The 25,278-nt window shown below is 41.1% G+C and overlaps 2 protein-coding genes across 7 annotated transcripts in view; one reads left to right on the top strand and one right to left on the bottom strand.

Annotated features, from left to right (window-relative positions):
- The first annotated feature begins 5,344 nt into the window (after positions 1 to 5,344).
- Positions 5,345 to 18,526, top strand: LOC123509390. 3 transcript variants are annotated; one of them, XR_006676188.1, is made up of 10 exons: positions 5,359 to 5,523; positions 9,245 to 9,445; positions 12,542 to 12,780; positions 13,249 to 13,326; positions 14,071 to 14,203; positions 15,223 to 15,373; positions 16,466 to 16,614; positions 17,036 to 17,140; positions 17,770 to 17,921; positions 18,391 to 18,526. XR_006676188.1 is itself a non-coding variant. In XM_045263677.1 (9 exons), the coding sequence occupies exons 2-9, from the start codon at positions 9,379 to 9,381 to the stop codon at positions 17,865 to 17,867; spliced, it is 1,020 nt and encodes a 339-aa protein (XP_045119612.1). In that variant the 5' UTR covers positions 5,359 to 5,523; positions 9,245 to 9,378; the 3' UTR covers positions 17,868 to 18,330. The 3 variants fall into 3 exon arrangements, 2 of the variants coding, with proteins under 2 accessions (XP_045119610.1, XP_045119612.1); XM_045263677.1 differs by lacking the exon at positions 18,391 to 18,526 and having other exon boundaries at positions 17,770 to 18,330; XM_045263675.1 differs by lacking the exons at positions 9,245 to 9,445; positions 12,542 to 12,780; positions 13,249 to 13,326; ... (4 more) ...; positions 17,770 to 17,921; positions 18,391 to 18,526 and adding an exon at positions 5,732 to 8,560 and having other exon boundaries at positions 5,345 to 5,523.
- LOC123509391 (glycerol-3-phosphate acyltransferase 3-like) overlaps positions 18,467 to 25,278 on the bottom strand; it is an 8,449-nt gene continuing 1,637 nt past the window's right edge. The window contains exons 2-10 of one of the 4 annotated variants that reach the window (XM_045263679.1): positions 22,784 to 23,073; positions 22,521 to 22,691; positions 22,096 to 22,344; positions 21,769 to 21,871; positions 21,092 to 21,207; positions 20,157 to 20,265; positions 19,478 to 19,665; positions 18,768 to 18,989; positions 18,467 to 18,729 (exon numbers count right to left, since the gene is read on the bottom strand). In XM_045263679.1, coding sequence (XP_045119614.1) covers positions 18,806 to 18,989; positions 19,478 to 19,665; positions 20,157 to 20,265; positions 21,092 to 21,207; positions 21,769 to 21,871; positions 22,096 to 22,344; positions 22,521 to 22,691; positions 22,784 to 23,067 — 1,404 coding nt within the window. In that variant the 5' untranslated portion in view covers positions 23,068 to 23,073 and the 3' untranslated portion in view covers positions 18,467 to 18,729; positions 18,768 to 18,805. Of the gene's footprint in view, positions 18,990 to 19,477; positions 19,666 to 20,156; positions 20,266 to 21,091; positions 21,208 to 21,768; positions 21,872 to 22,095; positions 22,345 to 22,520; positions 22,692 to 22,783; positions 23,074 to 25,163 lie in introns of all 4 variants that reach the window. The other 3 variants (XM_045263678.1, XM_045263680.1, XM_045263681.1) reach the window with 3 other exon arrangements.

Below are 25,278 nucleotides of genomic sequence, written 5' to 3' on the forward strand. Positions count from 1 at the left end.
TGGGATTGATTGTGATGTAACTGATATTTGGAATGTGTTAGTGAAATGTTTGCTTTGATAAGCTTCTGAGATTCATTGCTGCATACTGATAATAATACAATTACCTGTTTTCTAAATATTGCAAAATTCTGTGTTCACAATATGTAAGTACATAATTGATTTTTCTTTGAGGAAATAAGCTCTTTTAGAACTTTTAAGAAACATGAAAAATTGCCTGGAAATTCTATATTCATGCACTTTAAACTATCTTTATAGGCAATTAGCTCTGGGATAATAACATGGTTTTCATATCATTATTCAGCAAACCTGAGGGTTTTGTGCTTCTGAAATATCATGTTTGCCACTACAGTGATACATTTTCTCGCATGGGTCTATATTCTGAAACATTGTTCTCTCACTTGCTGTTTTCAAAGGTTTTCATTGGTGTTTTCAATCACTGATGCTACAAAGACCTAGTTGAAATATCACTAGAATCATGAAAGCATCCCTAGAGCTTCCTGCAAAATAACTTCTAAAGCCTGACAGCTTTTCCAAGGTAAGCTGTTGAAGCATTTGGGAATACAGACCATGGTGAGTGATGGTAGTGGTATTTTTTTTATTGCTTTCAGGCGTGATCATGTAATTTATGACGCTATAAAAATATTCATGCATATTCTGCAACAGGAGTTAGACTACATGACAAAGATGCAGTTTGTGATGTTGGTCATAGTCTTTTTGAAGATGGTTCAGAAGATACTACATCATTTAGGAGATTTTGCTGTGGTTAATAAGGTATTGAGATATTTCAGGTGGCTTAACTCCTCAGAGAAGATTGATAACCTCTCCTTTTATTTATTTTTTACATGTTATCTTCATCTAGTTTATTAAATATTGTTTTGAGATAGACATAAGCAATTAGTACTCATGTTGAGGTTAATTATGATAGGTGGAACCTTCACAAGTGAAGTGTTAGTAGCAAGGAATGCCAGCAGTTTACCAAAATACAAACTGAATTATTCTTTGAAATTTTGTGGTTTATTTATTTATTTATTTATTTTATTTATTTATTTTTGAAAAATTCATGATTACTTAAATTCTCTCCATGTTTTAACATTAATTTTCATACAAGTGTTGTCATGTAAACTGAAACTTTTTCCTCTTTTTATTAGCTTTTATTTCCTCCTTTGTTAACAGATATTTGTTATCATCATTCCTCCTGCATATGTACCGAAGGTAATGATTGACAGTCCATAGGATTTGACAATACTATATACATACTTCACATTCTTGTTGTGCTGTGCCCCTAGGAACACTGCAAGCTTCCTTTGTATCAGTATTTGCCTTGTTGTTGCCTCATTGTTAGTAATGGAGTAAAGGCTTGGGGACAGTAGAGGGTCTCCATTAGCCATCTGTGTGGTTGTTATATTTGTTGTTGTTGTCTCATGGAGTTTTGGAAAAGGATGTTACTGCATTCTGAAGAAATATGAATACTGTCTTATTTATGGTGATGTACACCTTTTCCCTGTAGTAATTAGCTCATTATATATATATATATATATATATATATATATATATATATATATATATATATATATATATATAGATAGATAGATAGATAGATAGATAGATAGATATAGATATAGATATTATTTTTTTATTTATTCATTTTTTTTTTTTTTTTTTTTTTTTTTCCATTTGTGTGTGTGCATCAGCTTGATATTCTCACCTCTTGCTACTCATCTGTTTCTGAATAGTCATGCCTTGTGTTGTGTTTTGTCAACCATCACTATACCCATTCTCTACTGCAGGTTTATTATACAATTTGGGTTTGGATCCCCTTCTTTGCCAATCTCTCTACAGATCAGTCATTATTAACAGAAATGACATTTTCTGACCCTAAAATAAAAACATTCATCGATCAAATATCCAAAACTTAGCTTCTAATTGTTTTTTTTTATCGATATTTCTTTATCAATCAGTGTAGATATTTATTTATTTGTATAAATTTTGCATGCAAAAATCAAAGTAAAAAGCAAAATTGTGTTATTTTTAAAAAGTTTATGAGTTGAATCTCTGTAGAATTGTGAGTTGTTTATTTCATAATTTGCTTATACGTTGTTAAAACTGCCTCTTATTTGTTGATTTATTCTATAAGTAACCCATTCTTTTTCCAGTTATTTGGGTAACCAGTGGTCAAGCCCATTTCTTTATTTAACTTTCTTTTCTCTCTCTCTCTCTCTCTCTCTCTCTCTCTCTCTCTCTCTCTCTCTCTCTCTCTCTCTCTCTCTCTCTCTCTCTCTCTCTCTCTCTCTCTCTCTCACTCTCCTCTCTCTCTCTCTCTCTCTCTCTCTCTCTCTCTCTCTCTCTCTCTCTCTCTCTCTCTCTCTCTCTCTCTCTCAGGGAACCTAATCCATTCTTCAGTACCCTTCCCATAACTCTCCCATTCCTGCATGACATATGACAAATTGGATCCGTCCACACCATAAAGAAAACAATGGGGATTGGGGCATGAGTTTTCCTAATACAAATGAACATTGTATGGTTAAAGAGTATGTCTGTATATTATTATATGTATGTATTGTAAGAGGACTTGTTTTATCTAGTATTTTTAGTTTGGGAGTGGCTGCTTGAGGGTTGAGGGTGTGTGCTGGCAGAGGGTGGAAGCTTTACACTCCTTTCTATGCCAGCCGTGGCCTTCCCAGTCTCTCTGTGCTGGAGTGAACTGAGGGTAGAACCTTCTAGTACTAGGCCCTAGGGTATAGTGTATAAAGGTAGAATAGTTGGTTTGTGTTCATAGAGACATACAAGGTTGTTTGGGTTTCTAGTCTTGTCTCAGGGAGGCGGTGGCGTAGTGGATAAGGTGATGAGCGTGGGATCGGGCAGACGTCCACGCATAGGTTCGAATCCCACCACATACAGCCTTAAATACTTTGCCATTTGTCGAGTGGTTTAAAGTTACCTACATGTCACCATGATGCCCAGGTTCTAGGTGGTTACACCCAAGATGAACTTCGGGGGTGATATGGGCCCTAATATGGGTACCACTATAAATAAAATTGCCTGCGCCACTAATGGGCGGAAGCTGAACAGCGCTTCCCATACACTCTTCAAGTGTGCCTACAGGCGCTATAGGCCTTAATGTAAAAAAAAAAAAAAAAAAAAAAAATCTAGTCAAATGTGCTATTCTCATGGAGTATTTTGAAATCTGCATTAGTAGTTTTTGCATGTGGGTCTAAATTTATGTGACTGAATTTGAGAGCTGTTGTCATGAACATCTCCAAAATAAACTTAATGTTTTTGGCTGTTTATTCAAAGCATTTGGGAATCGCTTTGAAGGATATGAATTGCATTATGCAAAAGCTTTTCATTAATATAATATTAGTAATGTCACTGATTGAATCCAATAACTCAAATAATTATAAGACACTAATATCAGGATAATTTAGATTTGAGTTAAGAGGACGTTCTTATTATATTTGGTGAGGAAAGTTCATTCATTGTTGATTGACTCCATTATTGTTGTTTACTTGGCCACCTGCTACGACAATAGCGGTGCTGCCTGCCATGTATTTAGACTAATGAAATGGAGATTTAAACAAAAATGACAATATGACCTAATCTTAATAAATATTTGCAAAGGAGTACCTAATTTGTTTCATTCCACATTGTGGGCTGTCAGGATGAAATGATTTTGGAGTTTGGTGTACTTGTTCATCTATATCTTTTGAACTGCTGTTGAATGACTTGTGGTTTTCATCAGTCATGCTCTTTTCCAATTTGATTAAGACAAATCACCATTAAGAAATACATTGATTTATGTACACAGTTACCAGCTGCTATATGTGTTGATAAGTTACAAAACGGCAGCTTCTTAAAAACGAGAACAGTATGGTGGTTTATGTAACTACAATGACTTAGATGGTAATGGGCAAATTCAAAGAACAAGTTACACAAGATTTTCTTTTCATGAGATAATGTCAAAGTGTGTATCTGGCAGTAGCATGGCATGAAAAGCATTAAGGTAATGGAAGGCTGGACAGTGTCTTCTGTCAATGCTTTTACTGAAAGAAGGATTTTTGTGTTAGAGCTGTATGGGCATTAAGTGGTCTTGATCTAGGGGAGAAAGGAAAGATTAGTATGGGGAAGGATGAGGAAAGCATTAATATTTTTTTTTTTTATCTTAAAAATTCAGCATCACTCAGAAGTCATGACAATGAAGCCAAGGGACCAAAGGGAGGGAGGGAGGGAGAGGGACAGAAGCAGGAGTCCCCTGTCATACAATAGTTGGCTCCCATAAATCTGGCACCACTTCTTACCTACACCCACTCCTGTGTTCTGGGGTCAACATTGGTGTTAAGGGAGAGGAGCCATGGGCCTTGTTCTTGCATGGTGACTGAGGGAGGAGTGTCTTCATGGGTGAGTGTTGTCTTTAGAATTACTAATATGGACATGTAATGCTTCTGTTCTCCTTTTTTTATTATATTTCCATTTTTTTTTCCAATTTATGTTCTTGATGAGTGTCATCTTTTCAATCTTATCAGCTTTATTTTGCTCAGATTTTTTTCTCTCTCCTCTGTGCTGACTGTTATTTTTATCTTGATAGTTTTCCTCAATTTTTTCATCTGTAAATGACTTGCCACTACCACCACCACCACCACAACAACTACTACTACTACTACTACTACTACTACTACTACTACTACTGCTGCTGCTGCTGCAATAAGTTTCATAAAAGAGCTTCAGCTCAATGGCATTGGCCAGAATATATATTTCTTTACTGGGTGTTATTTTATCTTAGATATTATAAATTGCTTATGAAAATACCATTATCGTTCTCTCTCTCTCTCTCTCTCTCTCTCTCTCTCTCTCTCTCTCTCTCTCATGTTCTCACACATCTTGCACCACCCTTTTTCCTCATCACTATCACCACATTAGTACCAAAACTATTACTCTCTGGTGTTATGACAACTCAATTCTTTATCAACCTCTTTCATCCTATTCTGCTCTTTCCCTTTCTCTTTCAAGCCTATTAGTTCTCTTCGACTAGGCTCACGCGCTGACTCACTTGCTCTAGTCTACGCTACGGTCTTTACCTTCCGGTTTCAGCAGTGCTGCCAGATTCAGGGAATTTTCCCTAATTTTGGGGAAATCATGATGTTGATGGGGAAATGGGGAATTCATGCCCATTTTTGGGGAATTTTCATATGCGACTTCGGATTTACTAGAACATATGGAATTTTTCATTGTGGAGCAGCATTTTCTCTTAATTTGGTAATTCTTCAACACATCAATATAAATAATATGATACATAATAACTTTAACGGATGTATCTATGGAAATATAATAATTTCAAGATGAAGAGGTAGTCACTAGTAGGAAACGGACAAGTGATAACAGAGTGGAAGTGGGTGGACATATCCAGTTTGCGTCTGCGACACATACGTATTACGTAGTAATAGGCTGACAGCTGTGCCTGTGACTGAGTTACTCCCTGCCACCTACGCCACGGGCCACACGACACACCGACTTTAACTTCTTACAGTGGTATGTTTATTTCTTTCTAATAGTCTGATATTTGCGATAGAGTTAGGTTATATTGTCCTATGGAGTAGAAGAGAGAGAGTACTAACGAAATGTGTCGTAAATCAGTGTTATTTGGAAGAAATATTCCTTGAGACAAATTATTAACTTACGAAAGAGCTCCGGTAAAATCAGCCTAACATTTTTCTTATTTCTTTTTCATTTGGTACAGTTGTGTGAGAGTGAGTCGAGGTATACCCGAGTCGAGTCATGGCGGATGAGGGCGATGATGGATGCGATGATCCAGGCACTCCCCCAAGGGCAGTAAAGAAAGTGAAATATTCTCAGAAATATTCACCTAACTGGGAATCACTTCCGTTGTTCAAGGGATGGCTGCAACCGAGTGTAAAGAGTAAAAATAGAGCTTATTGCAAAGCCTGTGATTGTGAACTTAATGCAAAGAAATCCGAGCTAGAGAAACATGCAGGTGGACAAAAACACAAAACTAATGCCAGTAGTGCTGCCAAACAACCTACCCTATTGTCAATGTCATTTGCTAGAGGACATTCATCACTGGATAAGGAGGTAAAAGAAGGTGAAATAAGACTAGCAGCTTTTGTTGCAGAACATAACCTACCTATGAGTATCATGACACATTTACCCCAACTAATAAAATGTGTATGTAGTGACTCTCAGATTGCTAAACATATTGCATGCAGTAGGACGAAGACTACTGCAATACTCAAGAATGTAATTGGTGCAACTAGCAAGGAAGAGCTGATCAACAATGTAAAGACTCAAAAGTTTTCAATTATAGTTGATGAGTCAACCGACAAAGGTTGCACTAAACACCTGTGCCTACTTGCACGTCTGATACATGGCGGTGAAGCTAATGATGTTTTTCTTGATTTAGTCCCTGTACAGGAAGGAAGTGCTCAAAGCTTGTATGACAGCATTGTTAAAGTATTTGTAGATAATGGGATTCCCTACAAAGAGAATATGATAGGTTTTGCATCAGATGGTGCTAACGCTATGATGGGTGCTCATAATTCCCTGTCTTCTCGCCTTGTGACTGATGTCCCTAATCTGTTCATTATGAAATGCATCTGTCACTCATTCCATTTGTGTGCCTCATATGCTTGCATGAGTCTTCCAAGGGCAGTTGAGCAGCTGACAAGAGATGTATATAATTATTTTATGTCAAGCCCTAAGAGGTTATCAGAGCTGAAGGAATTCCAAGATTTTGTGAAGGTTAAGCCGCACAAATTGTTGCATCCCAGTCAGACTCGCTGGCTGTCCCTTCAGGCTGTAGTGTGTCGGGTTCTAGAACAGTATGATGCATTAATACTTTATTTCACTGATGCTGCATTCTCAGAGAGAATTATGGCAGCAGAAAAGATCTTGCATTACTTGAAAGACCCTACAAATAAGTTGTATCTTCAGTTTCTAGAATTCATTTTGCCTTTTTTTACTGACCTAAACAAGATGATGCAGTCTGAGAGGCCAAAGATTCACTTGATGTATGACTCAGTGTCTGTTGTGTGTAGGACCATTATGGATTGTTACATAAAAAGGGATCATCTACAGAACACTGCAGTTCAAAATGTTCAGTACAGAAATCCCTCACACTTTCTACCTCTAAATGAGATTTACTTGGGAGGTAAAGTAACAGCAGCTATTGCACAAAACACTCATGGCTTGTCTCGCCCAAATCTAGAGGAGTTTCAAAAACATTGTTTAAACTTTCTGGTTGAGAGTGTGAGTCAAATTTTTAAAAGGTTTCCCTTCAGAAATGCAGTGTTTAAACACCTGAGGCTCATTGATTCCAAAGTAGTGCTGAAAAAAAGTGAACCATCCATTGCCCCACTAGTCAGCTTACTTCCAGGAATCATTGAAGAAAATAAGTTGAATGAGATAGATAATGAATGGAGACTACTTAGGAATACAGATCTTGAAGTAGATGCAAGTATTGACACAGAAAGACTCTGGCAAACCATTGCGGAGATGAAAAAAGGAGATGGATCACAAATGTTCCCTCAGTTGTCTTATTTCGTTTCTTCTGTATTTTGCCTTCCACATTCAAGTGCAGCTGCTGAGAGAATATTTTCACTAGTTAACAACATGAAGACCAAGCAGAGAAATGCACTTTCCACTAAAACATTGGTTGGATTGCTCCATACTAGGCGATATCTTGAAAGAGGATTTTTGTTTTAGTTTCCTGTAAGCAGCACCCTTCTTCAACGCATGACCTCTGATATGTATGATTCAGAGTGATTCATGTATATGATATAGGATTAAGGTTAACTAATCAATGCAACATTTTAGTTTAAAGTTTTGAGAAGTGTACTACCTATGTTTTTCATTATTGTACTTAAGTTTTCAGATTAAAAGTGTGTTCAGCATAAATATAATTGGATCTTTTAGTTAACTATGCCAGTATCCTATTGTCCATACTAAAAGTAGAAAGAAATTGGTATTTTTTTTTTAGCTATAACTCAAATAAAACTCAATTAAAACCAAACTTTTTGAAATGGGAAAATTTTCTCCAAAATGGGGAATTTTGGTACTCGGATTTGGGGAAATGTGAGTCATTGCATCTGGCAGCAGGGTTGCCATGTTTGTCCTTTTAAGGACAGTCTGTCCTTTTTTTAGCCTGTTTGTCCTTAAGTTTTCTTGTAAAAAAGGACAGTCAAAATCTGTCCTTTTCTGTCCTTTTTTCAGCAAAATTTATTTATTTATTTGTTTATTCATTGTGAACCACGGATCCGGTCAAACCTTCAAACACGCAGTCAATAAATTTGTTTCTGCAACTTCCTATCTTTTATTGTTTTATCATATTTGTTCTTGTGTTATATGAAAATAAATCGAGCATATTATAAACTTATGATTTTTCTGTGGGATCGCAGACTGGTAACTATAATAAGCAACCGGCAACTCCCTTAAAAAAGCGCTCCCACTCCCAGCCTCCCAGTCTAGCCTAAATGTTGTTAAATTTCATATAACCCTGCAAGTTCTCTCTCTCTCTCTCTCTCTCTCTCTCTCTCTCTCTCTCTCTCTCTCTCTCTCTCTCTCTCTCTCTCTCTCTCTGCTGTTATACACTTTTAAACACATACCTTAAACACACACACACACACACACACACACACACACACACACACACACACACACACATATATATATATATATATATATATATATATATATATATATATATATATATATATATATATATATATATAATACACACACTTTATGTTGTGCTGTCCTTTTTTGGAGGCAAATGTTCTTTTTTTAAAGCAGGTCTGTCCTTTTTTCATGTGTAATGTCAGGCAACCCTGTGACTGGCAGCACTGGACCGTTTCAGTTTCCCTTTAGACGCCAAGGGTGGAGGTCGCGCGCATCGGCTGGTCTGCTGGGTGAGAGATACGCCGGGTGGAAAGGATGCATTGCCGGTTGTTCTTGCGCTCATCTCGTATTTTTTTTGTGTTCTAAGCGTTGACTGCCTCTCTCAGTTATGCATTTTTGCAATGACAAATAGCTCGCTGATCTAGAAAACTGACGTGGTGTGTACTGATTTGTGTGTGTATTAATTGTTCGCCAGCTTTATTTGTGTGTGTGTGTGTGTGTGTGTGTGTGTGTGTGTGTGTGTGTGTGTTTTATTATTTGTTTTCTATCAATATATTGTGTTAATACGCGCGTCAGTGTGTTGTTTACGAAACGTTCACGTTTTTTTTTTTTTTTTTAGCTTCGTTATGCGCGTGTTTGTGATTGAGAGGAGACACTGATTCATTCCTGTTGGGACGAGTGGCGGCAAGATTGCTGGTTGAATTACTTATACCTGGAGAACTTGTGTGTGTGTGTGTGTGTGTGTACTTTAACATGACGAGCATCTCAACTTGCCTGGCTCTGTTTTACCTTCTGCTTACCTGTGCGAGTGCCATGCCAGGTGAGTGACTTGTATTATTTTCTCCTTATGTACCTATAACTCTCTCTCTCTCTCTCTCTCTCTCTCTCTCTCTCTCTCTCTCTCTCTCTCTCTCTCTCTCTCTCTCTCTCTCTCTCTCTCTCTCTCTCTCTCCTCAATATTTTTTTAATATGCATTATCCTAACTTTTACTACTCATAATTATCTCTTTGTCCCTTCCCATTCACCCTTCCTTCCTTTTTTCCTCTCTTTTTTTTCCCTCCATCTTTCTCAGGCTGAAAGCCTCTCTATGGAGAATGTAGACAAAAAAAAGGAGAGGGAAGAGGCAGGGAATATAAATGAATGGGTAGGGAAAAGGGAGGAAATAGATAAAGTGCAATAAAATAAAGACGAAAATGGAAGAAGAAACACTGAATAGGTTATATATATATATATATATATATATATATATATATATATATATATATATATATATATATATATATATATATATATATATATATATATATATATATATATATATATATATATATATATATATATATATATATATATATATATATATATATATATATATATATATATATATATATATATATATATATATATATATATATATATATATATATATATATATATATATATATATATATATATATATATATATATATATATATATATATATATATATATATATATATATATATATATATATATATATTTACCTAGTTGTAGTTTTACAGGGCCATTTTTATTCTCGTGTGGCCCCGTCTCCATATCTACACTTATCTAATCTTACTTTAAAAGTATGCTCACTCGTTGCAGACACTACTTCTTCATTTAAACTGTTCCACGTTTCAATACATCACTGCGGGAAACTATATTTTTTAACATGTCTCAGACACCATCCCTTTCTGTGTTTCACTGTTTGATCTGCTGCAGTCTCTGACGAGACAGCCAGACGTTACCCTACGGAACGAGCTCAGAGCTCATTATTTCCGATCTTCGGATAGGCCTGAGACCAGGCACACACCACACACCGGGACAACAAGGTCACAACTCCTCGATTTACATCCCGTACCTACTCACTGCTAGGTGAACAGGGGCTACACGTGAAAGGAGACACACCCAAATATCTCCACCCGGCCGGGGAATCGAACCCCGGTCTTCTGGCTTGTGAAGCCAGCGCTCTAACCACTGAGCTACCGGGCGTGTGTGTGTGTGTGTGTGTGTGTGTGTGTGTGTTTTTCAGAAAAAGAAAGAAAGATGGAGGAAGATTTTAATGTACTAATATAATAAAAGACCTAAAAGTCCCATACATTTCCTTCCTCATCTTCCTCCTCTCCCCTTCCTCCTCCTCCTCCACATATCCTCCTCGTCTTCCGGAGATTGTCGGTGCTGCGTCCTTAGGGAGTTCTAAAAGAAGCCACCGTAAGCACATTAATGAGTGGATAATGAGTGAAAATAGATCAATAAGCGTCATACAAGGACTGCCACGTGTTGGTCTGATAGATTGGGGAGGAAGGGAGAATAAAGTAAAAATGGGTAATAAAAGGAAGAGGAAAGAAAGGGAAGATGGTGGGTCGACGGCTAGTCATGAATGAAAGGCAAGAGGGGAGAGAGGAATGTGCATGGCGAGAGGGCAAAGATAGAAAAGGGAGAGGAGGAGGAAGAGGTAAAAGAGGACTGAAGAGGAAGAGGGTGCAGGTGGAGGGGAAATTCTGTTAGTGTTGTCATTGTCCCGTTAACTTGTTTAGGCATGGTAGCGTTACGGTCTCGTGTGTGTGTGTGTGTGTGTGTGTGTGTGTGTGTGTGTGTGTGTGTGTGTGTGTGTGTGTGTGTGTGTGTGTGTGTGTGTGTGTGTGTGTGTCTGTGATACCTATAACCCACCACACCATCACCACAATACAATACCTCATTCAACTTACTGAAGTATGAACTCCCCTTTGGATAAACATGCTAATAAGTCTAATCTTGCAAATCCCAATCAATACTCGTCTCCTCTTCTTGATTGGCGATTCATACTACAAAGAGAGGAAATCATGAAGTATTCCTTGGTTCTTCCACAACTTGGGTTTAACCCCTTCAGTATCGTGACGCGTTTTCTTACTCATTCTGCTTACTATTTGGCGATTCTTTACAGCTTCAGAAATTTATGCGGAGATTAAAATAGTGAAAACTGTGGCCATTGATCTTTTGACTTCCATAGACCATCTTAAAGTAAACAAAATTGTCTAAATCATACCCAAAACTCAAGGTAAAAATGCTTCCTTGTACTGAAGGGATTAAAGCTTAACCTCAAGTTTAGAAATGAGAGATCGAACCAATCGTGATTGGGGAAATGTAATCTGCGGGAGAGGAGATGCTTATTGGGATGAGTGAGAGGAGCGAGAGGATTGCTTGTGGAAAGAGCGAGTGAGTGGCGTGAGCTGATACATGTCCTGGTGAATTTTCATAGCTCGTGTGTGATTGGTGAAAGCTTGATGCACTTATTGGCAGGGCATGGCTTTGGTGATATGATTGGCGCGACTTGATTGCTCTCTCTCTCTCTCTCTCTCTCTCTCTCTCTCTCTCTCTCTCTCTCTCTCTCTCTCTCTCCCTGAGGATTTACTTTTACTAATTTCACTCAGGAAATAACTTTTTTTCTTTTATTTGTGGTTATTATATCTTGGTCTCTTCAATGTATATTTCGTATCCTCTATTCCTTAATTCATGAACAATCACGCCTTTCATCTTGGTCTTCCTTCCTCGCCCTGTGCATATTAACCATCCCCATGCGCCAGAGAGAGAGAGAGAGAGAGAGAGAGAGAGAGAGAGAGAGAGAGAGAGAGAGAGAGAGAGAGAGAGTGATTTCAAGGAAACAACAACAACTACGACAACAACAACAACAACGACAACAACAACAACAACAACAACAACAACAACAACAACAACAACAACAACAACAACAACAACAACAACAACAACAAAACAACAACAACAACAACAACAACAACAACAACAACAACTACTACTACCACCACCACCACTACAGCAACTACTACTACTACTACTACTACTACTACTACTACTACTACTACTACTACTACTACTATTACACTACGTTTTCTACCTACAGGTGGTGACGGCAGTAGAGACCAAAAAATACAACAGCAGCCACAAAAGGGAAACAAGAGAGGAGGAGGAGGAGGAGATAGAAGAGGAGAGACTGCATCAGTGCCTCGTATTACGTGGGGTCGCGCCAACACTGAGGACGAAGCACACTTCGAGGAGGCTCTGGAAGGCAGGAACTTGACGGCCGTGGTGGGACAGAAAGTTGTGCTTACGTGCGTGGTGAAGCACCTTGGCAAGCATGTGGTAGGTGATCAGCGCGAGAGGTGCTGCTGTCATTGTTGTGATTATTAATCGTACAGAGATGTGACACTAGATGTGTAACTACAAATTTAACTTTTATTGGTGTGTGTTGAGATGTAAAAAATATATAGAGAGAGATAGATAGAAATGTACATTTTATAGGGACAAAAATATAACTCATATAAAGATGAGATGAATCTAGGAAACAAACCTTACATAGGGATGGAGAGATGCACAACTTGCATACATAACTATATTTTACAATACATGATGGTGAAATGCACATAAACACAGGTCACTTTAAATACCCTGTCTGGCTGAGAAACACGTATGAATTAGACGTGGTGCAGTGTGAAAAAAAAAAAAAAAACACGATACAGGTTAAGCTCGTAGAGGAATCCAAGGTCTTGGTGCATTGTGTAATGAAGGAGGAAGTGGTTTAGATGTCTTTACAGTACTGTTATGCTGCAGGTGTCTTGGATTCGAAGAAGGGACCTCCACGTGTTGACTGTGGGCGTGTATACATTTACCAACGATGACCGCTTCCAGGTAAGACACACACACACACACACACACACACACACACACACACACACACACACACACACACACACACACACACACACACACACACACACACACACACACACACACACACACACAGAGAGAGAGAGAGAGAGAGAGAGAGAGAGAGAGAGAGAGAGAGAGAGAATGGTTAAATAAAGTTGAAATTGTCTTTAACTTTAATTTTATAGAGGGAGATTTTTCGTGAGTATTTTGGAAATGATTCAGATTCCCTCTCATTTGTCTTCTTTTCACCTCTCGCTTTTCTACTTGCGCTGAACCTCGCCGCTCACATCATCGGCTCCTCTCCTTCCTTCCTTCCTTCCTTCCTCCCTCTCTTCTTTCCTTCCTTCATTCATTCCTTCTTTCCTTCCTTCTGTCACCCTCTCCATCACTTAATCTTCCATCCTTCCTTTGCTCCTCCTTTCTCCTTCTTTTCCTCTTTTCTTTTGTTGTGTTTTTCTTGCTTGTCTACATGTTTATCTCCTTCTTTATTCTCTCTCTCTCTCTCTCTCTCTCTCTCTCTCTCTCTCTCTCTCTCTCTCTCTCTCTCTCTCTCTCTCTCTCTCTCTCTCTCTCTCTCTCTCTCTCTCTCTCTCTCTCTCTCTCTTTAACATATATTCACCCTCTCTTCTTTCACTCCCTCCGCTTCTTTTCTCTGTATCCCCGACCTTCTTCTGCCTTTACTTCACTCATCTTGCCAATCCTTCTCCAACCGTCCTCCCGCAGGCTCTGCACGCCGAGGAGAGCGATCAGTGGTCGCTGGTAATTAATCCTGTGACCTTGAGAGATTCTGGCGTTTATGAGTGTCAAGCTTCAGGCAAGGACAAGAAGTACCTCCTGTATAACTTAATAGTGGAAGGTGAGAGAGAGAGAGAGAGAGAGAGAGAGAGAGAGAGAGAGAGAGAGAGAGAGAGAGAGGAATGAATTTAATGTTGATCACCTCTTAGCTAGTCAACAATGTGCCCTATTTAAAAAAAAAAAAAAACCGTCATGTGGCTGGATGTGTGTCCCGTGTTGGTGGTTAACGAGGTGTAGTTGGCCTGTAGGCGTTGTATGATGTTTTCCGGTTTTCCGTGCTGTGTTGTACGTAATGTAGACTGGTGAGCTTGTTACGCAATCAGTTATCGTCATCAGTGGCTTTAATTGCACTGCAGGACGTGAATTTCTGGTGCCTTGTAGTTTCAATCATAGTAACACCAGAAAAAAACTACTAAATACTTGATAATATCTTTTGGAGAGAGAGTAATCTTCAAAGTCGCCTTCTGAACTTAAACAGGACAATGATGTGAAGTCTTACAATCAAAGTTAACCATTCATGCCTTTCACTTCATTTCCTTACTTCCATTTCTTCCGATATCTGTTAATATCAGCAAACTTGATCTGATATCTTACTATTCTGTTATGGCGCACTTGCTCTTCTACGTTTGACCCCTTGAGTACTATGACGCGTTTTCATATTCATTCTGCTTACTATTTTATGATTTTACACAGCTTCAGAAACTAATGTGGGGGATTAGAATAATGAAGACTGTGGCTATTAATCTTCTGACCTCCATGGACCCTTCCTAATGTCAATAAAATCGTCTAATCATATCCAAATCTCAAGGTAAAGATGTGTCTCAGTACTGAAGGGGTTGAAATCTCTCTTGCTTCACTTCTCGACATATCTTGAGATGTAACACAGTGTTCTGATCATTGCCTATCAGATTCTATCTCCTGCTAGGATGGCTCACATTTACTGTTTGTCCTCTCGGTGTCCACTGATAAGCTGTAAGGTATGTATACACTATAATGCGTTTGAATCCTTGCCATGTTCTCAAGTAGCTAAAAGATATTATGTTCTCAAGGATAATTTTTTTTTTTTTTTCGTCCCATAAGTCCAGCAGGCGAGGATTAACGGCCCGACGGAGGTGTACGTGCAGAGAGGTTCCACCATTCGCCTCACCTGTACTCTTAATACGCATTCGGACCATGTCGGCGGCGTCACCTGGTTCCACGACGCCCAACCCCTTGATTACGACTCGCCCAGGTGTGTGTGTGTGTGTGTGTGTGTGTGTGTGTGTGTGTGTGTGTGTGTGTGTGTGTGTGTGTGTGTGTGTGTGTGCGCGCGCGTGCACGTGCGTGCGTCCGTGCTTAAGATGTATTTTCAACCAGTTTCGTTTTGCTCTATCTTTTTTCTTTTTTTCGTTAATGGTATTATTGTTATTATTTTTGTTGTTGTTGTTATTATTATTATTATTATTATTATTATTATTATTATTATTATTATTATTATTGATACTATTATTATCATTATTATTATTTTTATCATCATCATCATCATCATCATCATCATCATCATCATCATCATCATCTTCTTCATGATTATTATTATCACTTTTCCTTTTCTCTGCTTTCCAATTTGTGTGGCGTCGTCTTGGCTTCACTTCAGCGTGCAAAGCTTCTCCTTGCTGTCTCTCATCTCTCTCTCTCTCTCTCTCTCTCTCTCTCTCTCTCTCTCTCTCTCTCTCTCTCTCTCTCTCTCTCTCTCTCTCTCTCTCTCCGGATTCCACTCCCTTGGCTCGGCGGATTATTATTATTATCTCCCTTGCGAATTGGTGCACTCAGGCGGCGTAATAGTGAAGGCCCGGGAACCAGTGTATAAGCGGCGCACAGAAACAATATCGTGTGTTTCTGAGTCTATACCTCATCGACTCTTTCACTCTCCTCATCACTTCCCTCCTCCATCTGCTCTCCTTACGTCTCTCGCCTCTCTCCTCCCCTTCCTTTTTTTTCGTAGATATGCTTCGTACCTTACTTCCTTGCTTCCTATTCGTCTTTGCTTCTCCTAATTCCTCCCCCCCCCCACTCTCTCTCTCTCTCTCTCTCTCTCTCTCTCTCTCTCTCTCTCTCTCTCTCTCTCTCTCTCTCTCTCTCTCTCTCTCTCTCTCTCTCTCTCTCTCTCTCTCTCTCTCTCTCTCTCTCTCCATTCCCTGCTCAGCACAGTATTCGCCGAGTTCTTTATCCATCCATCCATCCATCTCTCTGCCTTTCCTATCGTCTATTCCTTCCTATCCTCAACGCACTGCCCTTCTACAAATCCTTGATCCTCTCATTCTTTACGGCGGTGTTCCTCCTGCAGGGGCGGCGTGAGCGTGGAGATCGAGAAGACCCCATTCTACACCACCTCCAAACTGTTCATCACTCGAGCCACCAAGAAGGACGTGGGAAATTATACTTGTATGCCGCATTTCGCTGATTCCACCTCCGTTCAGGTCCTCGTGGTCAACGGTGGGTCGGTACTGTGTGTGTGTGTGTGTGTGTGTGTGTGTGTGTGTGTGTGTGTGTGTGTGTGTGTGTGTGTGTGTGTGTGTGTGTGTGTGTGTGTGTGTGTCCCCATGAGTGATTTCTTAGCTGTGTGACAGATATTTATTTAGTTTGCATCATTTTAATGTTCTTTGTGTATGTGTGTGTGTGTGTGTGTGTGTGTGTGTGTGTGTGTGTGTGTGTGTGTGTGTGTGTGTGTGTGTGTTTTACGTAAGAGGGAAATCCGGCCAAGGGCAGTAGAAAATAAATTGATTAAAAAAAGGTCCACTGAGGTGCCGGTCCTAAAAAGTTAAATAGACAGTAGGGAGATAACTTTGAGAATGCCATAGGAGTCTTTTTGTACATGTATGAGTTCTTCATTTGTACCTTAATTTGACCCACACAGGGGATGAGCCGGCGGCGGTGCACACGTCAGGGTCCTCCACGATGCACAACGGTTCCCTAGGTGCTGGCGTCCCTGGGATGTTGGTGAGCCGCGCCACAATACCTGGTGAGTTATTACCGTAGACTGCTGCTGCCACTCCTACAGCTTGGTTTTCTTCCTCTTCGTTCGTATTGAGAGTTTACTTTGCTTCCTTCTTCTTCTTCTTCTTCTTCTTCTTCTTCTTCTTCTTCTTCTTCTTCTTCTTCTTCTTCTTCTTCTTCTTCTTCTTCTTCTTCTTATAATTGTCATTGTCTTTGTTATTATTGGATTATTATTTAGTTCTTTCTCTTACTGCTTTTCTGTCTTCTCTCTTTTCGTCTTTATGCACCTCCTTTATTTTGTTTTCTCCTCCTCCTCCTGCTCTTCCTCCTCCTCCTCCTCCTCCTCCTCCTCCTCCTCCTCCTCCTCCTCCTCCACCTCCTCCTCCTCCACCTCCTCCTCCTCCACCTCCTCTTCCTCCTCCCTCGTGTGATGAAATGTTGAGCATGCGAATAAGTACTTAAAACACAGTTTCACAGTACATGCTTTGGTTAATCCCAATCCAATGAAGCATTATTCTCAGGCTTTCTTTTCTTCCTTAACATTCACAAGTGCTATGGAATCACTTTTCTCCCTCAACTCGGAGTTATTTTTTTCTAGATTTTTTTTTTCTATTTTCAATAATGGCCTATTTCCTCTTTTGCTCTCATCTCCAGGCAGACGCGGAGATGGCCCCGGCAGATGGCTTTTGGAGTGGAGCCCTCTGTCATCGCTCTCATTATCAGTACTCTATTATTTCATCATTGCAGTGTAATCGACGTGACTTGTGACTTGGCGCTGGACTTTATTTTTCATTGCCAATCATCAGGTAAGAACCCAATTTGGCCGTCGAGTAGCTAGTAACGGACTGGTGTTTTTTTTCATATTCATTGTTTTTATTTTCGGAAGCTGAAACTTTTGTGTGTCTGCTGGAGAAGTGTACTTGATATTTGAATTTGTATTTGGTGATGTGAAGATGATGCCTCGAATTCTTCAGAGCAGGGCAGGCTTGTCTTCCTCCTTCAGTGCTGTATGGCGTTATATTACACTCGTGCTGTGCCTTGAAGCAATGAGTCAGTCAGTCCTGTACTGCAAGATGTTAGGCAGCGTTCCAGCTGTCAAGGTCACCAAGAGTCGGACAGGTTTCATCACGTGGGGTATTAGTTTTCTTCCTCTTGTACAGTTTGCAGTGAGAGGTTCTTGTGTCTCAGCGATAGGTTTAATTTAAAATTTGCCCATTTTCTTTATCACCTAAGGCTCAATGGTGAAGAGAGACTGTCATATATACTTCATTACAGTGTTACCCAGTGTTGCTGTTCCAGTGTTGGTAAAGGGACGCAAGCCAAGCAAGAGGCAAACAAGACACATAAAAGATGATGAGAATCACGAAACTGTCCATTTATTGCATAAGGTTTGAAAAGTCTTCTTTCCTTTCCCATATAAAAAAAAAAAAAATAGAGAATAAATCATGACTGGCTTTGATTGTTCCTATGTGGAGTGAAGTTTGCGTGCCCGCCACCGTTACATGTGGCTCTCTACAGTCCGCTTCTCTTTCCCTTCCCACTTTCATATTCCCATTATAGAAATGCCGCTTTGAATAGTTAATAGTTCACACACACACACACACACACACACACACACACACACACACACACACACACACACACGCGCGCGCGCGCGCGCGCGCGCACACAGAGTTCCCGTTTAACGCTGCTATTCTCGCTTCCGCTCCTCTGCCTCGTTTAAGCTGAGGCGCCGCGCGAAGGCATCCTGTTGTCGCTGCCGCCACTCGCCTCGCTTTCGTTGCCACGCCTCGCTCTGTTGCTGGCCGAATTTCACGAAGCCGTCCCAGGCCAGCTGCACGAAGCCTCCCCGGTGGGCAATCTGGGCCTTCACCCTGTGGCACGGCGGGAAAGGCAAGTCATTAGAGCAAAAAATTAGATGATTCTGATTCAGCACCATCAATCCGATTACAGTCTACTTCATTCATCTACTACATAGGTTTGTACTGCGTCACTTATTTTTTTCCCTATTTTTATTCCATGTATTTGTCTGTTCTAATTTATCTATTCATTCATTTATTTATTTTTTTATGAAGGAGACTGGTCATGGGATACGGAAGGTCAGATAGCGAGAGGGGAACCATGATTGTTAATGAATCACAATTTCTGACTAATGAATACCTTACTTTAACTGATAATCATGTGACCTAAAGTTTAAACACAGAGGAAATAAAAGTTTTAACAGGAATGAGGGGGAGTACTTCAAAAAAGGTACATAGTTACGCAACATAAGCTACGTAACGCACCTTGCAGATCATTTCACCTATCTACAAGACCCTGTTATAGCCTCGTTGTTGTTATTGCACCAACCAATCATTCTCACCTGTTTGCGAATGCTGCTGCGGATTCATTAGGAGCCCTACGTGTAGGCGGCAGGTACCACACATCACACACGATGGCCCAGGAGGTCATCATGGAGAAGACGTAACCAGTGAAGGTGTTCTGGTACCAATACGGGTCACCATATCGCAAGTCAAAGCGAATGGCGATAGGATAGATAGCGCTGTCCACCTGTTGAAGGCATAGTAGTAAGTAATAGTAGTAGGAACACTGGTGGCGGTGGTGGTGGTGAGGGTGGCGGTGCAGGGAATGATGGTTAACGTCTGTTGTGAAAGTAATAGCAGTGTAGGAATGATAATAGAGTGTTGGTAGGGTAATGGTGATGATACACGTGGTGGTGAGTGGTGGTGTTATGAAAAGTGGTGGAGGTTAGATTGTGGTGGTAATGGCAATGGCTGCATGATGGTAGTGTGGTAATATGTTGATGTGGTGGTGGTTAGTGGTGGTGGTGGTGGTGTTGGGTAGGTGAATGGCGTCGTGCAGGAAATTTCGTGATGCTGGCGATCAGATGTTGGTACTTATGGCCTAAATTTCAACGTACTCTCGTAAACGAAGGCAAGTTTTCCAGTATACTTATTTATCTGGGACTGTTCTGTCACATGGGACAAGGCTAAGGTACTACTGATATACTCGTATAGGAGGGTGAGTGTTCCGCGTAGTACCTCAAAGGCTCCCTTCTTAAACTGCACGACGGCGGTGTTGTTGAGACAGATGCCTTCAGGGAAAATGAGGATGGGTGGCTTCTCAGGATCCTGAGCGTGCTGCTGGATCCTGCCACAACAAAAGAAAACAAGGCAGTGAGGAAAGAAAACAGGGACACTTAAGTATTGACGGAGATGGAGATGACTTGCATAGTGCCATGGCCAAAGCTCGACTACTCCGCCTCTTCCGTCCTCTCCGCCAATTAAAGTCGGCAAGTTTATTTCAATATTCATCAACGCTATAGAAATTATACCAGTGACCATAATGTACGAGACGCTGTCCTGCTCTCCGTGTCCGAGATTCGATTCCCCTGTCGGCCAAGACCTCTCATGGCGGAGGATTTATCTCGCCTTCAGATGAATTAGTCAGTATGTTTGAAGTCCCAAGTGAGACGCTGCAGCCGAGTGCGTGTGGCTGTCGTATCAAGTGACTAAGACATAATATAGATACACGCAATGTTGATACGACAACGACATGTAATTTTTGTCAGAACACCGTTTCCTTAAATTGTGCTTGGAGGATTAAGAAGGGTTCTTACTTTTGCCTCCTATCAAGTAAGGAAACAAAGAATACTGGAAAAAACCGGTGAAAACAAGCATGTTGAGTACTGACGGCAGGGTTTTAGTGATGCGTCTTAGCTGCTATCTGAAGACACTCAAGGTTGATATGAGACACTGATAAGAGATGAGAGAGCTAAGCGTTAAATGAATACGGTACAAATAAGATGATTGACAAACAACACGAATAAAGAAGAAAAAGTACTCTTCCTCTCAAACATAAAAGAGAAATGAAAAAAAAGGACACGAGCAAAATCCAGGAAAAATTGCGGACAGGCGCGATCCATTAATTCACACGCATCATATTGAAAAGCACACATGCAAGACAATGAACTTACACTTGAATGACTTTTGACCTTTCTTTGCTCTCGCTGCGTTCAAACCAGATGTGGTAGGATGACCGGGACAGCGCGCCCATAAACAAGCCAAGCAGTCCCCGTGTCCTCTGCCCTACCTGCAGGTAAAGAAGAGGCGTGGGAGTGTCACGTGACCTCCCTCTGCTTATCTTGACTCTCATTCTTAAATTTTAATTATGAATTCATTCGGATGTAACAAATAATAAAAAAGTGCCACTGAAATATTGAAAATGCGAAGTTGGTAACGAAACAACAATAAGTACGAGTACTACTACTGCTACTACTACTACTACTACTACTACTACTACTACTACTACTACTACTACTATTTTGTTATTCATGTACTTGTAGCTGAAAATTTGATTTTGCTTTGGTTTATGTGTGTGTGGGGGGGTGGGGGTGGCAAGGTATGATGTGTGTTAATAACATTGAAATATTGTTACTCTATCACTAGAACATAAAAAAAAACACCTTTAAGATTCGTGTCACTTCAATTTCTGCAGAGTTCTGAAAGAAGTGGGAGTGCGGAGCGGAAGTGTTTTAGAATATGGTTCTTATTCTCAGATGAGTTCACTCCTCCCCCATACCACAGTTCCATACCCAATCTTGCTGTCGTGTTAGTCCATTACCTTCTCCCTCCCTGACCATGCCACACTCACCATGTCGTAGCACTGGTCCGTCGCCAGCACCATGGAGTCAATGGGAGACGTGTGGTTGGCGACAGCGATCCCATGACTGGGTCTGTTCTCAGGATTATGGAACCTGGCGGCGAAGAGAGAAGTAGTAGGTAGTGTGTGTGTGTGTGTGTTTATCAAGGCCTGATCATGAGCGGAGCCTCTCAGTGCTAGCTCATAGCTTATTATTACAGATCTTGGGATAAGAATGTGACATTGCACACGCCACATCATGGTACCATGGTACCATGGTACTGTGGCGCGGTGTAGGTGTGTGTGAGCAAGGACATGACACAGGTGCGGCATACTCACCTGGCCACGATGGAAAGAGAGCCAGCCACGAAATCGAAGCACCACATGACCACCCGTTTGTTGAGGCGCCGCTTGAAGGCCGAGGGAGGCAGGAGGCCCACGGCGGCACACAACACGATGAGCGTGGTGAGGCTGATCACCAGTAGCAACACCCGCACAGGCATCAGAAAAACCCACCGTAGCACGAATCCCACCGCCCAGAACACCGTCAGGGAAGGACTCTTGCGCAGGTACTGCTGCCGCTTTGTCCTGTAGGGGCGGAGGTGGTGCATGCGCAGGATGGATCGTTAGTGGGGGAGAAGGGGTTGAGGCGCGATCCTTCGCCTACTAATTGACACCATGACTATGTGTTGCACTGAGTTGTATGCGCTAAATATTGATTAAAATGTAGAGTACCAAATGTAGCGACTTTTGCTATTAAAGACCTGGAGAGCATGTTCCAGGTGCGCAACTCAGCTGAGGTGAAGCTCTTGGTGACGCAGTCTGACACCACGGCCCGCATGCCCGCCGACAGGTACGGCAGCGGATCCTGGAACCTGAATGAACCCTCGGCTGACCCCGGCACCGCCCGCGGTGACTCGGGACAAATTACCACCCTGATAAAACAACAAAGAAGTATTTTAAGAAGGTTGCACTGCAAATGAGTACCTTATTGACAATACGGACAGGCTATAAGTATGCCACTTACTCCTCGTCACTGCTCGTCGTCACCTCGTCGTCCTCTTCCTCTTCGTTGGTGTCGTCTGACAGCTTGAACGCGGCAAAGTTAAACACGCCATCGAGCAGCTCCACGTACTTCCTGCGGAGCTTGAGGCGCCGCCCGATAGTGGCCACCAGCAGGAAGTACACAAACACCAGCAACTGTCCCCACAACACGAAGGGACGCACCGCCTCCCACACCTCCAGTGTGTTGAGGAAGGCCGCCACCTCCTCCACCGGTCTCCACAATATGTTCAGCAAATTTGACTCCATCCTCACCTGTGGAGAGCATGAACGTGACAGCTTGCCTGCGGAGAAGTGATGCAAAGCACACCAATACTTTCCTGTCTATATATATATATATATATATATATATATATATATATATATATATATATATATATATATATATATATATATATATATATATATATATATATATATATATATATAGCGTCTCTCAGAGGTGCGGTGGACAGGCGTGGTGTGTTACCATGGCCGGGTGGGGGATGACACAGCCGTATGGGGGGAGCATGAAGCGACACATGCTTGAGTAGGAATCCACTCCGTGTTTACATGTTGAGAGTGGCAAGAGATAAGAGATAACGCAAGGTAACTCCAGAAGTAAGGAAATGATGAAGCGATGGGGCGCTGCAGTCTGGCCATTAGATATCATGGGTCTTGTTGTCATGACGTTTGGACAGTTCGAATAATAATGTTTGTATGCAGGTGTGACTGTTGCAGCCTGAGACAGATTGTTGTATGAAAGGGTATTGTTGATATTTATTCATTTATTTTCCCCACTATGTTTACGCTTAGCATTTATCATGAACAAGATAAGTGTCCTTTTATTTTTATCACTTATTTCATGATATATATTTTTAATACGTGCTCTTTTCTTTTTTTTTTCCTTTTATCTATCACTTCATTTTTTTTCAATCCTTTCCTTTAATCACTCATTTCGTGATGTCTATTAACCTTTTAATATTCTTCTCCACTTTTTTTTTTCCTTCTCTTCGTAAAGCATTCAAACTCTGTAGCGAAAAATATTTGAGGAATTCAGACATCCTATGCAGAGTGATTCAGGCGAGGCGGCGCAGGTTAAAAGTCAGCACGAGATCGCAACTTTCCTTTACCGTCAGCTTGATCCTTCCACTGAATGTAAAAGTGTAGTGGGGTCTCTCTCAGGTTTACGAGTTCTTAATGGGAACACCCGGTGGTCTTTTAGTCCTTACTCAGCCGTTTGAGTGAATGAAATGAGAGGAAAAGAGCACGTAGGTAGGGAAGAGGATAAAAAGACCCGTGGTGAAAATCGCTTACTTTCTGACCTACATTTTTTATTCAGACAGAAAAGAAACACTCGTTAGGACAACTTTGCCTCTTGTTAGTCATGTCACTCCTATCTTGATCAACAGATGATAAAGGAGACCGGGCAGAGCGAGGAAGGTGGGGGGGGGGGAAGATGTGGAGGAAAGGCTGATTAATATACGTGACATTACGCTCTCTTTTACTAATCTTGCCCGCCCCTGTTTCTCCAAGAGCCTGAAGCGTGTGCACGATAAGAAAACGCCAGTGTGGCTAGGGCGGAACGTCGCGCGAGGGTCAAGAAGTGTCAGTGAGAGAGATTAGGTGTGTTCATATCACAGGTGGTGGGAGGGACGATGTTATTGTGTTACAGATCACGTGCTGCGAGTGCCTGGCAACGACGAGGCGCAGAGTCCGAGGGTGTGTGTGTCCATATTGTAGGGTGTTTTGTGAGCTGCACCACAGAATAATAGAAAGACCACAACAATAGGAGAGATAAATATTAAGGTACAATTAAAAGTACAGGAAGAAGGAAGAAAGGAACGTAGATAATGATGTACAAAAAGAAAGGCAGCAAGGACGTAGATTCTCTTTCCTGTTAGTTGTGTGTTTCCTCAAGTGAGTGGCTGCAATGTGTGCCCGTACTTTCTTAACTTTCTTCCCTGTATATGTCAGCTTCACTAAGTGGGAAAGAAGCAGAAAAAAGGATATCAGACACTGGATTTTGTGTGCCATATAGCTGGATGTGTTTTTTCTTCTCAATAATAAATCTGTCAATATCAAATAAGTCATGGCTCATGAAAACGTGACTCAGCTCAAGATCTGCTGGATTGAATTACTGTTTGGCTATTGGAGCAGATGCAGGTGTTGCGCGCTCTGTGGCGGGACGTGCGTGACAGATGTCCACCTGAAAGCCTGCTGCTGAAGGGATTGGCAGCTACCTAGGGGTAAGCAATGCCCGTGTGAGAGCTGCATTGAAAAGTAACGTGGAATTTCATGAGCCAGCGTGAAAGGAACCGTTGAGTTACTTATACGCAAATTTGATTCTCCTGCTTGTCACTCACGTGCGCAAGGTTTTGGAGGGAGAGTGTCGGCGTCAGGTGGGTCCTATACTAAGCCCCGTGCCGTCGCCCTTGGAGGCTTACAGGTGAGCTCAGTAGTGTGTTACGCCCACACTCA

The sequence above is a fragment of the Portunus trituberculatus genome, chromosome 27 (assembly GCF_017591435.1).
Source record: "Portunus trituberculatus isolate SZX2019 chromosome 27, ASM1759143v1, whole genome shotgun sequence".
Classification (NCBI taxonomy): Eukaryota; Metazoa; Arthropoda; class Malacostraca; order Decapoda; family Portunidae; genus Portunus; species Portunus trituberculatus.